Genomic DNA, 18,230 nt, shown 5'->3' on the forward strand with positions numbered 1-18,230 from the left:
GTTTTGTATTTTATGACTTTGTAGATGTTACCTCAATTTCAGACTTCAGGTCTATGAAATGTTATCCCTAGTCATGTTCAAGCTAGGCTTGGTTGCAGCTTCAGTTGAATGCAGTGGCTTTTTCTCTGCTGTTTGACAATAATAGTTGTCCATTCTTACTCCTAGAACAATAACAACCTAGATGCCTGTTGTCGAGCCCTTGCACAGGAGAGCAACAAATACTTGTATATGGAGTACCATAGCCCCGATGACACCAGAATGAATAGGAATAGCCTTTTGCACATTAATCTGGGTATTCATCCTCATACCAGCTATCAAGCAGGGGATGGAGCTCAACTTAATGGTGGTCGTACACTGGTACACAGTTCAAGCGATGGACATATTGATCCACAACGCACAGCAGGTAAACAGCTGATATGCTTAGTTCAAGAACCACATTCTGCTCCTGCTGTTGTGGCAGCTTCTCCTAGTTACAATCCTTTTTTCATGAATGACCAGAATAGAAATGCAGCTACTCCTCCTCCACAGCCACCTCCTCAGCCATCTTCCATACAACCAGGAATGAACACATCTGCTATGCAAGGCCCTCCTCCCACGTATATGCACATACCTCGGTACAGTACAAATCCCATTACTGTTACAGTATCACAAAACCTCCCCTCTGGACAGAGTGTACCCAGAGCTCTACAAATTCTTCCACAGATTCCAAGCAATCTTTATGGGACTCCCGGCTCTATTTATATAAGACAAACATCTCAGAGTTCTTCAGGACGACAGACTCCTCAAAATACACAGTGGCATTCGTCGCCACAGGGCCCAGTTCCACATTATACTCCCCGTCCTCTACCTGTGTATCCACATCAACAGAACTATCAACCTTCTCAGTATTCTCCTAAACAAGCTCAGATCCCTCAGTCAGCTTTTCGATCACCACCGGCATCCCAGTGTCCGTCTCCCTTTGGCTCTCCTCAACACCAAGTTCAGCCTCCTCAGTTGAGTCATCAGAGTTCACACGTTTTCATGCCTCCCAGTCCTTCAACTGTCCCACCCCATCCATATCAGCAAGCTTCCCAGACTTTTCAAAAACAAGGCGGTCACTCTGTATCGTATCTTCCTCCTTTTGCTGGACCTAGTTTATCCAAAGGTTCCATGAATAAAATAGAAATTACAGTTGAGCCACCACAAAGACCTGGGACTGCAATGAACCGAAGTCCTTCACCAATAAGTAATCAACCATCTCAACGAAACCAGCACCCACTGTATACACCCACTACTCCTCCTTCAAGCTCTCCATCAAGAGGTATGTCAGGTCAACCCAAACCTCCATTTAGTGTTAATCCAGTATATATTACCTACACTCAACCAACTGGACCTACAGGTGCACCAACACAGTCTCCTCGGGTAATGGTATCTCAGCCAAACCCAACCATTTTTAAAATCACAGTAGGGCGAGCACCGACTGAGAATCTTTTAAATTTAGTGGACCAAGAAGAGCGTTCTGCAGCACCAGAACCTATTCAGCCTATTTCTGTAATCCCAGGATCTGGAGGAGAAAAAGGAAGCCATAAGTATCAGAGAAGTTCTAGTTCTGGATCAGACGACTATGCTTACACTCAAGGTAAATGTTTCATGCTGCAAATCCTGTTACTATAAAATGCATTTTCAGCTTGATTTTTACTAGTTACTAATTGAGAATTTTTGAATCTGTACAGAGAAGCATAGAAATTGCACCAAAAATCATCTAATGAGTTTGTTCCGATTTTTCTAAAAAAAAAATTTGCCAAATGCCAGTTTTAAGAACCTCAGAATTTCTTAATGTATTAAAGGTGTCATGTTTTGATGTTAGGGAAGTTTCTTAAAAAAGAGCAAGTGGTTATGTTTGTATACTGTTTGTCCAGTTTATAAATTCTGCATCAAAGAACTGTGTCAGAAATTTACATGTGGATTTTACCTATTTTTTTTTCATTTGCTCTGTATAAAACCTAACTTCTGCAGGGAATTTGAATCTAATTTGTTTGGTTTAAACTGAAGAATATTAAGTGAAAGAGGAAAGCAAGGTAGGATTGTAGCAAAAATGACTTTGAATGTCAACAGAAATAATACATTTGGTTTGAAATGTATTAAAATCATTATTTTGAAGAACTTAAGTAGTTGAGTTTTCAAAGAGGAGAGATTGGCAGACAAATTGTAGGATGTGCATTCTGCTGCAAAAGGATAGAAGGTCTTTAGTCTTAATGCCATATGTAAGTGACGAATAAAGCAATTTAGTTTAAGAAAACTAAACACAACATAAAAATGGTGAAATCTAACCTTTTTCTGAGAACTGTTTTTTCTCAGAGCAATCTGCTTTATAGATTTGAAACATTTAGAATTGAGCAAATGAACTCATCTGCAAGTGTTCAGTTATTTGGGGTAATGACAGAATGATAATTAGCAGCAATTATTTAGAGATTGTGCTTTGTTTCTGAGTTTGTTTGGAAAAGAGCAGGTTCCTCCACAGTTCCTTCCAGACTTCCTTTCAATTCACAGAGCTGAAATAATGGTTATGATGCTGCTCTGCATGTAGTTCCTGATTTCTTATTTAGCTTTGTGTCTTTTGAGCTGTGCTGTACCTGATAGGCCCAATTAGAAATGTTATTTACAGAGAACAAACATGGGTAGGTCTGTGACTCCTAGGCAATGTACTTTGTTTTCTAGTGTTCCTTTTACAGCTTCATTAAAGCTTGTCAGTTAAACAACAAAACTATAAGTAGCTTCACATAACTGAGAAAAACCCATTCTGAAACACAGAAATACTGTCTTGCCTTTATATCTTTGACTAGATTTATGCATTTGGAAAACAAACCCCATAAAGCTAGTTAGCATGTGCTTTTTTGGAGCATCTGGTGTTGTAGCAATACCTACCATTGCTCAGACTTTATTATAGCCTATAGCATTGCTGCACTCTGAACTCTCGATAGAAATAAATTGTACAAAATAAGCATTATGTTCATTACAACCCCAAAGGAGTCATAAAGAGGAGTATATTTAAGAGCTTCATATAGGGAATGTGTTTCTGTAATTTTCTTTTCAATATTAGCTGTTGTGACAAGCATTACCAAAACTCTCTTCTGGTATCTGTACTTCCACTGCTCTTGGTAGTGAGTCACATGTGATGGGTTGTCCAGGAGTATAATGCAAAGCTACGTAATGTAGTAATATCAGATGTGAAGTTGGAGGACTCACACAAAGACAAAGTTCTGCCTGGTATCTCTGCTTTAATTTTGCACTGTTTTAAACTGTCCATGGATGGCTTACATGACTTGAAAAAACAGAGAACAGCTCTGTTCAGTAACACTAGTGCCTGTAATACAAAAACATCTGATGTTAGTTTTTGATGGGATTAGCAGTGTTTATTCTTTGGCCATGAATTGGTTGATCCATACAAAATCCAATCCTGTGCATTTTTTTTTCACAGAATATTGACATGTGATAAAAAAACATTGTTATTTTTATGCTGTTGAGTGGGGGTGGGAGGTGTTTTGTCTTCCTCTAGTAGGATGTATTTTATTTTATTGTTGGTTATTTTTCTAACTTCTTTTGGTTGTTGTTTTTTTTTTAGCTGGTATGCAAATATTCCTGAGATGATAACTGTTTTTCTTTGCCTGTTTTGGATGGGGTAAAGAAAAGGGTACAAAGATAGTTAAATGGGGTGAAGAAAAGAGGTGCTGGCTGGTGCTTTGTATGAAATAGTATTTTGCAGATCCTACAATATCTTCATACATGTGAATGTTGTTATATGAGCAGCATGCCTGTCTTGAAAACAGAGCAAATTTATCTTCTTTTTCTATGTCCTTGTAGAGTTTAATCAGGTCAAAACAAGCTAGGTCAGGAAGTGCTAAGCATGGCATCGACTAACTTGGTCAGTTTTGTATCATGATGAAATAACTGAGAAACACTTTTCCTGCAGAAGTGGAATATTATTTTCTCGGTGGCCAGAATTCTTTCAGTGCCAGCCCTCTGGGAGCCCAACATCAGTTTGTGATTGAGAGTCATAATTTCAGTGTCATGACAAAACTGTGACAGAATGATTAACAGCAGGGAGAGGTTAGAGAGCAGTGAATCAGCTCTATTGTGGAATGGAAGACTGAAGCACTTGAGCTGCCTCCACTTTTTGTTTTCTAGATTCTTTTGTCTGTTTTATTGTAGTTCTATATTTTTGCCTTTGAGCATTGGAGAATTTATAATATTGAGAATTATGATACTCTTAAAAGGCTGAAGTTGTTGCAGCATAGTCTGTAATGGCAGTTTAAAAAACAATTCAAGACTGATGTGACTAAAGTCTCAAGGCTAGCATGTCAGCTGCTACTGAGTAGCAGATACAAAGTGTGTTACCTTCTGATCAGACCTCTGGAATTCATTTTTTTGTCAGTACCCTTTTTTTAATGTGTTAATAACTATTTCTTCTATGTAAAACGTTAGCCTTGCTGTTACATCAACGAGCAAGGATGGAGAGATTAGCAAAGGAACTGAAGCTTGAGAAAGAAGAGCTTGAACGCTTGAAAGCTGAAGTCAATGGTATGGAGCATGATCTAATGCAGAGGCGTCTTCGAAGAGTTAGCTGTACAACTGCAATTCCAACAGTAAGCAATTTGTTAGTATTTTAATTCAAGATACAAATTTATTTTTTCCATTTTCATGAACTGAGTATTTATACAAACAATTATTTGGGGAAATAGGATCTTTAGTCTTTGAAGATGACTTTTCATACATTCTTGGCTGCTTGTAAGACAGTTCCTATAATGTAGGAAACATATATGTGTCCAAGTTGTGTTCACAGCAGAATTTCTGAAACTTCTATACATGTGCTTTTCTGGACCACAGAGCTGCATAGATACTTACTTCCTAGCAGCCTGTAAAAGTGTATCTCCAAGTCTATTGAAAGAGACCAAGCCATATACAGCTTGGCACTTCTGCAGCAAATACCTTTATTGAGGCATTTTGTTGTTTGACTAGTTGCTTCTCATAGACAATCCATTTCCCATTTGATATGTGCAGGTTGTGCCAAGTGACTTTTCAGTGGTGATGTTAGCTCAAACAATGGTCACCTCTCTCTCCTCCTTTCTTTGTTGATTCTGCCTATCTATGTGACTTCCACCTGCAAATGACTGTAGCCAAAACATCTGTATGGCTCTGATAAGATAATTCCGCTGACTGAAAAATAGCTTCTACTTTGTGCAGTCGTTAGTCAAATCAGCTCAGACTTCCTGTGTTGACATAATTGATGCACACAGATGAAGGCTGGAAGGCATATTTGGGCCTGTTAGCTGCTTAACTAGAAAGGCTGCTGTGTGTCTCACCTGTCTCAAGGCAGCATCTGGCATATACTTTCCTGAAAGGAATATAGAGGCACTGTCTGGGTGTGTAAAGATAAGGTAAGGAAAGCTGTAGCTCATCTGGAGTTCAATCTGGGACAGAGCATCAAGGACAAAAAGAAGAGTTTATCTTAATATGTAGGTGATAAAACTAAGACTAGCAAAGGTGTGAGCTTCAGTCACTTCTTACTGTGTGGTTGACTGAGCACTGGCACAAGTTGTCCAGGGAGCTTATGGAGCCTTCACCTTTGGCGATATTCAAAAGCTGTCTCCTATCTAGGCAGAGGACTGGACCAGTGACCTATAGAGGTCCCTTCCAACCTCAGATGTTCTGTGATTTTGTGCCTCTGTGATGTTGGAATGTATCTAGGATAAGGTAGTTTATTCCTACACATGTTAATAATCACTGCTGCAAACATTAGGAACACTTTGCATTCCAGTAACTTAAAGTCTCTTAATGATGTGCAAATATATGGCCTTAAATAACTGATTATTCTGTTAAGAATAATTACTCTCTTGCAGCATTACTGGCCTAGAAGGTTTGATACGCTGGAGCTCCTTAGGGTGGTGCAAATAAATAAAGTTCTAACTGTATTTCATTATAACAAATAATAACTGATGTGAGCTGCAGGTCATATTCTGCTTTCTGCTCATCTTGATGTAAACTTCTGTAGCAATTCCTCAATTTATGCAGAACTTTGCAACTTTTATATGGTTTTATAAGCTTAACCTCAGCAATTAGAAGTTGGCTCATTGGTGTCCTCTTTGAAACTTGTGAGCTTCTGGTGGGACTTCAAGTTGCCCCAAGGGAGGTTCAGGTTGGACATGAGGAAAAATTTCTTCCCCTTGAGGGTTGTCAAGGCCTGGCCCTGGCTGGCCAGGGCAGTGGTGGAGTCCCCTCCTTAGAAAGGTTTCAAAACCATGGACATGTGGTGCTGAGGGACATGGTTTAGTGATGACCTGGCAGTGCTGGGTTAATAGTTGGACTCAAAGATCTTAAAGGTCTCTTCCAATCAAAATTATTTTATGGGTCTGTGATTTTAAAGCCTTGGGCAGTGAGCTGGTGCTGCTGGGATCTTGGGAGTCAGTGTGGACTTGGGGCACAGGACTGAGGAGCTGTGGGAGGTGCAGCTTTGCTGCCTTGACAGCTTGAGGAAGTTTGATGTGTCAATGTCTTCTTAATTAACGTGTTCATTTTTTTCGTGTTTGATTTGTTTCCATCCTCAAATGTCTCTGAGAGAATAAATTGGGTAGGGGGAATGGGACAGACAGTGAAATCTTGATTTTGTTTTTCTTTTCTTCAGTGCTTTACCTATACATCTATACTAATTTTCTGAAACTGTTAACAAAGAGCAGTGTAAGGTGCTGAATTTCCCACAGTTATGATTGGGTTCTTTTTTCTAGCCTGAGGAAATGACCAGACTGAGAAGCCTCAACAGACAGCTCCAGATAAATGTTGACTGTACACTGAAAGAAGTTGATCTCCTTCAATCTAGAGGTATGGAATTGATCTGCTTGAGGGTAGAGAGACTCTACGGAGGGATGTGAACGGGCTGAACTGATGGGCCGAAGACAGTTGAATGAGGTTCAGCAAGGCCAAGTGCCAGGTCCTGCACTTGGGTCACAAAAACCCCATGCAATGCTACAGGGTTAGACAGAGTGTCTGGAAAGCTGCCCAGTTGAAAGGCACCTGGGGGTGTTGGTCGACAGCCAACTGAATATGAGCCAGCAGTGCCCAAATGGCTAATGCGGCCAACAGCATCCTGGCCTGTATCAGACACAGCGTGGCAAACTGGTCTAGAGGAGGGATTATACCTCTGTACTTAGAACTGATGAGGCAACACCTCCACTACTGTGTTCAGGGTGTTGCTACAGGAAAGACTGAGTTGCTGGAGCATGTCTAGAGGATAACAAAGTTAGTGAAGGGTCTAGAGCACAGATCTTATGAGGAGCAGCTGAAGAAACTGGGATTGTTTAGCCTGGAGAGAGGAGACAGTATTACTTTCTACACCTAGCTGAAAGGAAGTGTAGCTAAGTGGGTTTCAATCACTTCTACCAAGGAACAAAGGGAAGATACCTTAAGTTGAACCAGGGGAGGTTTAGATTGGATATTGGGAAAAGTCTCTTTTCTGAAAGGGCTATCAAGCACTGCAACAGGCTGCCTGGGGAAGTGGTGGAATCCTTATCCCTGGAAGTATTCAAAGATGTATAGAAGTGGCATGCAGGGACACAATTTTAAGGTGAGACTGGCAGTGTTAGGTTGGACTTGATGATCTTAAAAATCTTTTTCAACCTAAATGATTCTCTGATTCTAATAGAGTATGTGCTTAAATGTGCATACTTGGACTCAATTTTGATTATCAACATCAACTCTAAAAGGTGTCATTTTCAGTTGCAACTTTATAAACTTGACTTGCTAATATTGCTGTTGGCCAAGTTAAATTAAATTAGAAGAAAGTGGTGACTTAAAAGAGTGACTTCTGCAAGAGCAAATATAAAAATAGATAAACAAATAAATAAAGTACTCCGTAATGAAGATTCTTTCCAAGTAATACAAACTAGAACTATAGGTTGCGGCTAAGAAGCTGGCAAACAGAAATCTACTTAGATCTTTAAAAATCCTCCTTCAGCAATAGAAGCCTGACACAAATACAGTCAAATAGATTAGAATGTGCATAGTCCTTTTTCACCAAGAATTTATCCTATGGGATGGCATACTATTTTCATGTATTTTTTTAAGCAATACAGAATGTTGAGCTGGAGTTGATTCTTCAATATGGGATTAGCAAGATGAAAATAAGTAGAATCGATGCAAAAATGGAAATACATGACAAAAAACTACCTAGAAAATAGTGGTAATAGTAGAAAAATAATAGTAATAATAATAGAAGCATAAAATATTTATCCTCTAGATGTTTGTATCACTGGCACAGGCATGTAAATAACCTTCAAGTTACATTTTTGTACTTTCCTTTTCCGACAGGGAACTTTGATCCGAAAGCCACATGTAACTTCTATGATAACATAGAGCCTGGTCCTGTTGTGCCACCAAAGCCATATAAAAAGGGTAGGTCAACAAATTAACATCAAGTTACCTAATCTGGTTTGAGAAAGCTGGGGGGGAGTTAGTTGGTTGGTTGGTTTGTTTTTTGTTTGTTTTGGTTTGGGGCTTTATGTTTGTCTGCTTTTTGTGTTGTTTGGTCATTTGTTGTGAGTTTTGCTTTGCTTTGTTTTTTTTTCAGTAGCTTCTGTTTTAAAATCTTCTGTGATAACTGGAAACAATTCTCATTATTAAAACTTTTGTTTTTTCCTCTCACTAAACCAAGCCAGCATTTTTATGGAAGTGCAGTAATTCTGGCTGCAACTTGTTTTCCTGAGGCAAATTGTTGCAATTAAATATTCTGTTAATATGCCATTTGTCAATGCTGTTAATCACTAATAGGACAAGAGTTGAAAGTATACAAAATTTATGTATTAACTTGAGTTTCCTAATTATCTTTTGTGTGGTTTTTGTTTTTCTAATTTTATTTTTATTAAATATTTTTATACTTCAAGGTTAAAAGCTCTACATCAAGGTTGTTTAGCTGTCTTTTAGTACTTTATCTGGACTCCTTTATGCAAGTTTCATTGGTCACAGGAGCTTTGTAAAATCAGCATTTATGTTTTTCATTGTACTTTGACTGGTGAAACTTTACCTACTTTTTTTTTGTTCAGAGTATACATTTCATAGTGGCCTTAAAGTATTAGCATAGCAAGAGCTTCAGATATTTTAAGGGCCAAGGTAGAATTCATTTCCTCACGTTGGTCTAAAGAGATAACAGTACAAGTTTGTTGCTGGTTCCTAAAATGGTCTGCTAGTTGTTTAGTATCTAGGATTCATACCCACCTTAGGACACTTGTAAGTTTTATGTAAGAGCAAGAGCTGTGTAGTTAAGAGTCACTTTTTGCCCAGTGGAAATTCAGTCAGCACATCCCAAAGTGTCTCAACTCATCCTCAGTAGACACCTAGTGGTCGTGTAACTCAGTAGCTCTCTGAGCTCCACTAACTTTAGTGGTGATGCTGGATCTGAATCCTGCTTTTAGTCTCAGGTGTTTTTGGACTCTTTCAGTCCTTCCAGAATCTTTTAAAGGAATGGTTTCAAATATTAGTGGAAGTTTTTAAACACTGCATTTTTCTGCTAAAACAGCCCATCTGGGATCCTCCTACAGAGAAGACAGTGGTCTTTTCTCTGACAGTGCTATGTGTGGTAAGATTCATAATATTGTGACTCCTTGTGCTGTAGCTAGCATGTATTAAAGTTGTCATTGGAGGAGAAGTCACTCTTTTGAATTAGTAATCACACAGCCTGCTTGAAAATCCAGTATGTAGAAACCTAAAAGAAAGAGAATGCCTGCCCACAACTACTGCTTGTGGTTCAGAAAAAACCCTCAAACAGTACATGTGTAGGTGATAGTGTCCAGGAGAGACAGTAGCAGCAGATGTGCCGTGGCATGAGGACAGCTGCCTGCATTCATGTTAAATTGCTGAGGTCATGTGATTGGTATTAAGACAATACTAGTTCATGGTGCTCCAAGAGATTCTCTTAATTACACTAGCCTCTCTTATTTATTATTTCAAAGCAAAGTAACAAGCAAGACTGGCATGTAATAAATGATTTTTTCCTTTGGCAATTAGGAAGATACCTTGTAAGGATTTATATAACTTCCCAGACTAGCTTTCTAGTTTTGACTGACATTTTATTAGAGGTCAGCTTTAGGGTTGGTGTACCGTATCCCCTACACTGCTCTTGTGAAACCCCACCTGGAGTATTGTGTCCACCAGTTCTGGAACCCTTATTACAAGAAAGATCTGGAGGCGCCATGAGGATGATCAGAGGGCTGGAGCACCTCTCCTATGAAGACAGGCTGAGAGAGTTTGGGTTGTTCAGTTTAGCAAAGAGAAGGCTTCAAGACCATATTGTGGCCTGCCAGTATTTGAAAGGAGCCTTCAACAAAGCTGGTGAAGGACTTCTTAGGGTGTCAGGTAGTGATAGGACTAGGGGGAATGGAGCAAAACTAGAAGTAGGCAGATTCAGATTGGATGTTAAGAAAAAGTTCTTCACCATGAGGGTGGTTAGATACTGGAACAGGGTGCCCAGAGAGGTGATGGAAGCCCCATCTCTGGAAGTTTGAATTTCAGGCCAGGCTGGATGTGGCTCTGGACGACCTGATCTAGTGGAAGGTGTCCCTGCCCATGGCAGGGGGAGTTGGGACTAGATGATCCTTCAGTTCCCTTACAACCCTGACAATTCTGTGATTCAGAGTTTGGCTTTTAGCAAGGAGACATCAAAATATTTTTTAAAAAATTATATTTCCTTAAAATTCATCTGTTAAAGGCATGGAGACACAAACAAGGATTGGCAGACAGATAAGGGTCTGCTCTATGCCGCTGTCTAGTGAACATGAATGCAGTTTAGTGGCCAAACTACTTGTTTCCTTGGAAGGAATTTGTTGAGTCCACGCAAGCATTGCCAATATGACAGTGCAACTTCTGGAGTTGAGAGGGTTCCTATCTAAGCACGGAGGTTACTTTTCTATTTTCTTTAACTGTGTCTCTGAAGACAAACCTAAGTACTGTCTGCACTAGCTTTGTCATCAGCCATCTGCTAGATTTCATTGCAGATGATAGCAGTGTGTGTACTCTGAATTACAAATCACAGTCCTTTTTTGCAACCTAGCTTCTCTTTTAACAAAGCTGTTCTACAGATGTTTTACAGCCTCTTAACCTAACCTTCTAGGCACGTTGTTTTGAATATCACCACTTCATAAAATGTTGTTTTCACTTCTTAGGAGTATTTGTCACTCTTCCATGATAATTTCAAGTCTCAAAGTGGTGGTAGGAGACATGGGAAAATGGAAGTCTTTCATAGAATCACAGAATCAACCAGGTTGGAAAAGACTTCCAAGATCATCCAGTCCAACCTAGCACCCAGCCCTATCCAATCAACTAGACCGTGGCACTAAGTGCCTCATCCAGGCTTTTCTTGAACACCTCCAGGGATGGCAACTCCACCACCTCCCTGGGCAGCCCAGTCCAGTGGCAAATCACTCTCTCTGGGAAGAACTTCCTCCTAATATCAAGCCTTCCTCTGCACAACTTGAGACTGTGTCCTCTTGTTCTGTTGCTGGTTGCCTGAGAGATGAGACTGACCCCCACCTGGCTACTAGCTAATGTGTGATTTGCATATATACTGATACAGAGCTGCTGCTTCACACACATCCCTGCTGCTGCAAGGCTATGAGGAAGAAAAGCAGTCATTTTTTGTTTTGAAACAGGCTTGGTCTTTTATTCTTCAGACTGTATTTTCTTCAGCCTGGATTAAATACTAGGGAAGGTGAGGAAAATACATCATCTGTCAGACTGTTTGAAGGAACTAAGTTCGAAGTAGTTTTTCACTTCAGGTAAAGCAGGGTTATTGGAGCTCAGAATTCAGTAACAGATTGCTTTATGTAAATCTGTGAAGTCATTCCTCAAGTTGATTGTTGAGTGCCAGAAAGAAAACTTTTCAGGAAATTTTAAGGTGCTAAACCTTCAGCAGTATCAGTAGGTGACTGATTTGTTTGTTTGTTTGTTTTAATGTAGTTAAATTAAACAAAACAAATGTTTTGTTTAATGGTCAGTGGCTCTTTACAGATGTGAAATACTTGAAATATTCAAATTTCACCGAGTTATAAGAGCTTTATCTAAGTCCCTTAATGGTAGCTAAGAGAAAAGATTTCCATGTCCTTATGAAGAAAGAGCATTTTAAGAGGTGACAAATCGGTAGTGTGGTCTTGCCTATCACCTTTCTTTTCTGAAATAAGAAAAAATGTTTTTCTTTGGGTTTGTTTTTTTTAGAACATCAAAACAGCTCCAAACAGACTCCACGGACTCAGCCAAGAGATGAAGACTTTGAAGGGGCTCCATGGAATTGCGATAGCTGCACCTTTCTAAACCACCCAGCACTAAATCGCTGTGAGCAATGCGAAATGCCACGATACACTTGAAAAGCAGGAAGGGGCTGCATTGGGTTTAAAACAGGCTCTCAAGCCGACAGCTGTAGGAGAAGGAAACATGGGGAACCTTTCAGTCCATCTGCCCGGCCTTTGCAAGTCGACAATCTTCATATTGCAAGGGTGGGAGTAATGTGCTAAGATGTTTCTGCTTGTGCTACACTGAAAAAAAAGATAAATTAAGGGTGAAATTCTCTCTTATCCCATTGCAGTGAGCAAAGCAGAAAAAGAAACCTGAAAATGTAAAAGGATTCATTTTGGGAAGAATGTAATACAAGAAAGCAAATAACTACTGGTATTTATTCCTGTGGTTATAGTTACTGCTTAGTGGCTCTAAATAAAATTTTAAAAAAAGAATGAAAAAACCAAACCACAACAACCCACACCAATAAAAAAAAAAGTTTTTTAGAAAAAGAACAAAATTCTAGGACCTTAGTAATGGTGTGAAATGTTACACTGAACCAGAAAAACTGAAGAGCCAGAGCTGACTTATCCTGGCCACAGCTAGCTGGAAAACAAAGGCTCCCTGTGCTTCTAGATTGTAAGCTACTGAAAAAGAAGACAGGTAAATGCAATGATAAAATTTGCAATGCATTACAAACAAACAAACAAAAAACCAACAAAAACAAACAAGGAGAAGAGTATTTGTAATTGCTGCTTTTTTTCAGGGTAACTTATGTCTACAAAAAAATTGCTGTTTGAAATAGTAACCTAAGGGGACTAAATGAGATGCTGTATGAGTGTTCCCGAGAGCTTAAGCTGAGGTAAATTTTTACAATCCCTTTTGCTTGTACAGTGCTCACCTGGCTGTGTCAACAATGGTAATAAACTAAAACTGAATTCTACCATGCTGCTGCATGCTTTCATTAGGCCATTGTGTTTCAAAGCTAAAAGTATGCTTCTGTACACAACAATCTCCTAAGCCTGTGCTCTGGAGCAGCACGGTGACATATGCCAAGCAGACTAATCCAAATTTGGTTTGGAAGGCTTGAGCTCAGCCATGGGTGAGTATGAGAAGATTTTGTACCCAGTTCCTTAGGCCTTTTCAGCTTCCAATTTTTGAAGAATTCATGATGTTTACAGCACAGAAGGTACTTTGTGCCCCAGTTTAAAGTTAGCTGAAAGATAATCAATCAATTAGCTCTTCAGTAAAGGTTTATTTGCACATTGTAGATAAACCAGCCTGTGTAAAATAGCAGATGCCAGATTTTGAGAGATTACACATGGCATTTTTTATTTTTCTTCTTTTTGGGTCAGGAAATACTTGCCATAGGTTGAAGAACATAAGACTTGGAACTGAAAAATCATACTGGTACTTCGATGCATATGATATACTGTACTATAAAGGTGATCTTCAGTTTGTTTGAATGCTTCAGGTTGCTGTAATAAAGCACTCAATACTTTTGAAATCAGACTTGGATTTGGGCAGCTGAATGCTTGTATTACACAACTGTGCAACTGAACAGGACGTTCTTGTGTACTGGTCAAGCTGGCCCAGTGCATTTGAGTTATTTTTATATTGTAACTCTGTCGAGATTCAGAGACACAACCAAGCACATCAGCTGAGTTATGGTAATTGACTTTGCAACTGTGAGCAACCTGTGCTAGCTAAACCTCACCAGAAGAGGCTGAAACTGTTTCATTGGAAATTCTTCATAGCTCGTGGCAGCCACATCCATACGGTCAATTTCCACAGTTCCCTTGATGTGTGGTAATGTGTTAAGCTGTGGTAGAACAATCATGTGTCTGAATCGTTACTTCAAATTAAGCAGCATTTTTAAAGGGTGGGTGGTGGAAAACTCATTTTGGCTGCATTGCTTAATCTGGTGTCTTCACTCCCTGCAGTTTAGAAAGAGAACAGTAAAAAAACCCAAAACCAACCCTGTGATCTTAGATGAGGAACCAATACTTGATTTGGCATTTTTCAATATGTTCTTGCACTAATTAAATTTTCAGTGTAATTTTAAGTAAAACTAGGAGATCTCCAGCAATCAGTATGCACCACTGACAAGCAAAATAAAGTCAAAGGCATCAAAGCCCATTCCCCCTTCCCCAGTTAGATGGCCTAACTAAACCAAGATAGCTGGAGAGCAGCTGAGCATAAGCATTATGCCTAAGATAAGCAGTACTGTTGCTGTTATCAGCTGTCTAATGAATTACTCAAAACAATCCCAGTAACTTCATGACTTTTCTATTGTGATGCTTTTGTACTACTTCAATTTTCATTTGTGCATCTGTTGAAGTTCTAGAAGCATTTGGTTTTGCTGGAACTGCAAACTGATAGCAGCTGAAATGACAGTCAGCAAATGAGGATAGGTGTTTTGTGCATCACTATAGTTGTGCTGCTTTTGGACAGAATCAGTGCTACTTCTGAAGGGGGAGAGGAAAATGCATGCAGTCAGTAATTCCCTGAGCTGTAACAACCCTACCTAGGCAGTTGCTGCCATTAGTTGTAGCTTCACCAGAGGGAGAGAAGGAATGCTGCCATAACAAGAAGACTCTTGGAAAACTGAGTGCCATTAAATAGCAAATTAATTCCTTCATACTGATAAATGTACTTCATTTTTTTCCAGTTACTTTCATTTGTTGCTTGTACAAAAGAAAACCCAACAACCCAAACCAACAAGCCCTTCCGTTGTTCTTTTCCTTGTAAATGCCCATATTCAAACATTAATAGCAAAGCCTTTTTACATGGTGCTTGAATATTTCTAGTTTGTTAGAATGTAAATTGTATCTTGGGTATCGGAAGATCCATTTTCCTTCTCGAAAGCAGGTGATGCTGTTCACATCCCAACCCAATTCTAGATTATGCCAAAAAGAAAGGGGAGGGAAAAAAGAAAAAGATTGGTTTATGTAATATTTATTGACTGCACATAAAAACCCTAATGTCAGCTGGCATACAAAATGCACTGTATTGTATACAACTTCTGTCTGGGTGTGAATGGAGAGGGGTGCTGATGCCATTGTGTTAATGCACTACTTGTGTTTTCTTTTTGTTTTCTGTTTTCCTTACCGACTGAGCTTTTTCCTTCAACCACGCTACTTCAAGTGTAGTGTTTGTAACTGACCTTGGACGTTCAGATGTTTGAAATGATTTCACTGTTCACTGAAAATTTTATAAAGCTTATTTTCTGTTTACCATGCTATGAAGATGAATTCCCTTGAATTATAGAATACTGCTGTAGCTCTTTAAAAAGTCTGCTTTAGAGTGGGGCTTGTGGAAAGGTGATTCAGACCATCGTCAACCAAAAGAAATCCTGAACTTTGGATCTTACTTTTAATTTGATGTAATTATTAATCTCCTTTGGGCGAAGAGGATAGGGGTGGGAAGTCAAGCAAAAGGAATTCCTTTGTAAAATGTAGTCTTAGATCAGATTGAATTTGTGTCTCCGTGTGTCTGTGGTATGTGTGTGTTTCCCTTGAAAAATGGGAGGTGTGGTGAAAAGTGTAATAATTCTTACAAGAGCTGGTCTCAGTACTTTCTGATTATGATATGCTACTAAGTCACTTTTTTTTTGTTGTTGTTATTAAGAAAACCCCTTCTCTTCCACTTTACTTTTCTCTGTCCCAGTTACACATCTCTCATTTCAAGTTCTAAATACTTTTAAATATTGATTGTAAAAAAAAAAAAACAACCAACCCTTGGAAACCGAAAATAAAAAATACTTGAGTCGAAACAGGGTCAAAACAAACTAAACCCAATAAAGAATGTTGTTTAAAAAAAAAAAAAGAATGTGAGAATATTAAATATGCTATAAACAAGCTTGTTGTTGTTTTAAAAATTCAGTGGTATACCCTAGAATGTGAAAATGGCTAACCTGAGGAGAAGCGGACAGCTGGACACAAACAGTTTATCAGCTCGTTTTTTGCCGCAGGATTTGCAGTGACTCTAAATCCGTAAAGAAAGAAGATGTGCACAGATGATCACAGCTCATAGTCAGTACTGTCTCTATGTGCTGCAGCATTTCTTTTTTTCTTCCACAGCATCGATATTCTGACTGAATTTTGCCAGATTCCTTCAGTTTTTGGGGCTTTCACTGCTGTTTTACATCCATAAATACTAATGGAACTCTTTTTTTTTGAGGGGGGTGGGGAGAATAATCGGAAACAATGGAGTTAATGCAATATTATAATCCTGGATTTTCAGTACCTTTGATGAAAGCAGTTTAAAAAAAAGGATTAAAAAAAAAGTGTTCTTGAAACTTATTTATTTATGGTGGCACCAGTGTATCTAATCTATATTTCCTGCTGTGTGAAACCCTGTTTTTTTTTTTTTTTCATTAAAAAAGAAAAGAAGATGACACAATCTTGTTTAAACCTGTATATATGGTGTCTACATTCTAGATTTGTGTATGCTGTGAATGAACTTATTACTAAGAGATGATGAAATTGTATTAAAAAAACAAAAAAAAGCATTCAGAGGCTATGCATGCATGGTACCTCCAGAAAGTGCATACTCCCGAGTTGCAGATCCCTGCAAAAAAATAAATTAATAAAACTAAGCAAACATCACATCCTGCATTTGTTCTTGTATGTAGTAGGAAATGTTTGAAAAATACAGCTTTTTGGTTTTTGCTTTCACAGGGTTGATTGTTCCTAGTCTTCCACCTCAACCCATAGGTACAGCACTTTCGTTTCAGGAGCTGTTGGGGTTTTCTTTTTGATGATGAATAATGACTGAGGGGAGACCTCATTGCTCTCTACAACCACCTGAAAGGAGGTTGGAGCGAGGAGAGGGCAGCCTCTTCTCCTTAGTGGCATGCGACAGGACTGGAGGAAATGGCTTCAAGTTGTGCCAGGGGAGGTTTGAGCTGGATGTTAGGAAATATTCCTTCACAGAGGGTTGTCAGACATTGGAATGGTCTGCCCAGGGTGGTGGTGGAGTTCCCATCCCTGACGGTGTTTAAGCAGCCTGTGGACCTGGTGCCTAGGGCCACAATTAAGGATTGACCCTAATCTGGGCCAAAGGTTGGACTGTGGTTGATTTTTGAGGTCTCTTCCAACCAGATGTTTTCTGTGATGCAGTAGACAGTTGCTTAGTATTAAATTGGGGTCTATGTCCTGTCAATGTGGACAGCTTGTCTAAGAGCAGCCCTGTTCAGGTGATGGATATTCTGTGCAGCTTCTGGTGTAAAAACAGGATGTAGGATGTTCAGAGTGAAGTTTTGTCATTGCTTTTATTTTTTAGATGTAAAGCTGTTAGTAAAGGAGTAGCTTTACCTCCTTTTGCAGGTAATCACATTTTGTAGTCCTAATCACAGGCATTCCTGCCTGACCTTGCTAGCACTGCCCCTATGGATCACAAAAGACCTTTCTCTGCTGTAACCTCGTAGAAAAAGGCACTGCTCTGGGAGAGGATGGAGAATTCAAGAGTGCATCAATCAGTGTGCATACAATTTATTAGCATGAGTTCTCAGTCCTCTTGACTGTATGAACAGCTCACTGTAAAACTCGAAAGCTCTCTACCTGTTGTTGCAGCTTTTTGTTCGCACAGTTTCAGTTATGAAACACATTCAGGTCTAACAAACCTGCAACTTCAGTTTTGAACTTCTTCCAGCAACCATGGAAGAGCTCTGTTTCATGTTCCCTTAGCTAAACTGAATTTATAAATGTTTCAGGCTAAGTTTGGGTTTTAATCAAGCATTTGATTCTTACACTTTAGACATGATTGTAGATATGATTGCAACTAAATTTTTTAAACTTGCTTTTCATTTTCAAAGCTTTAAAAAGAAAGTTTTAAAATTTTAAGATGCCCGTAAAATAGATCAAAGCCAAAGGACAGTCAATCTGCTAGTGACAATGGCCACTGGTTTTTGATTCCTGTTTCCCTGAAGTCAGGAGGAG

At 39.1% G+C, this 18,230-nt stretch overlaps 1 protein-coding gene across 1 annotated transcript in view; it reads left to right on the forward strand.

Moving 5' to 3' along the window:
- TAB3 (TGF-beta activated kinase 1 (MAP3K7) binding protein 3) overlaps nt 1-16,898 on the forward strand; it is a 46,407-nt gene extending 29,509 nt beyond the window's left edge. Inside the window, exons 3-7 of the mRNA XM_064151976.1 lie at nt 166-1,618; nt 4,462-4,622; nt 6,759-6,852; nt 8,338-8,421; nt 12,232-16,898. Of these exons, the coding sequence (XP_064008046.1) occupies nt 166-1,618; nt 4,462-4,622; nt 6,759-6,852; nt 8,338-8,421; nt 12,232-12,380 (1,941 nt within the window). The 3' untranslated portion in view covers nt 12,381-16,898. The remainder of the gene's footprint in view (nt 1-165; nt 1,619-4,461; nt 4,623-6,758; nt 6,853-8,337; nt 8,422-12,231) is intronic.
- The last annotated feature ends 1,332 nt before the right edge of the window (nt 16,899-18,230 follow it).

Source organism: Pogoniulus pusillus, chromosome 12 (genome assembly GCF_015220805.1).
Source record: "Pogoniulus pusillus isolate bPogPus1 chromosome 12, bPogPus1.pri, whole genome shotgun sequence".
Taxonomy (NCBI): Eukaryota; Metazoa; Chordata; class Aves; order Piciformes; family Lybiidae; genus Pogoniulus; species Pogoniulus pusillus.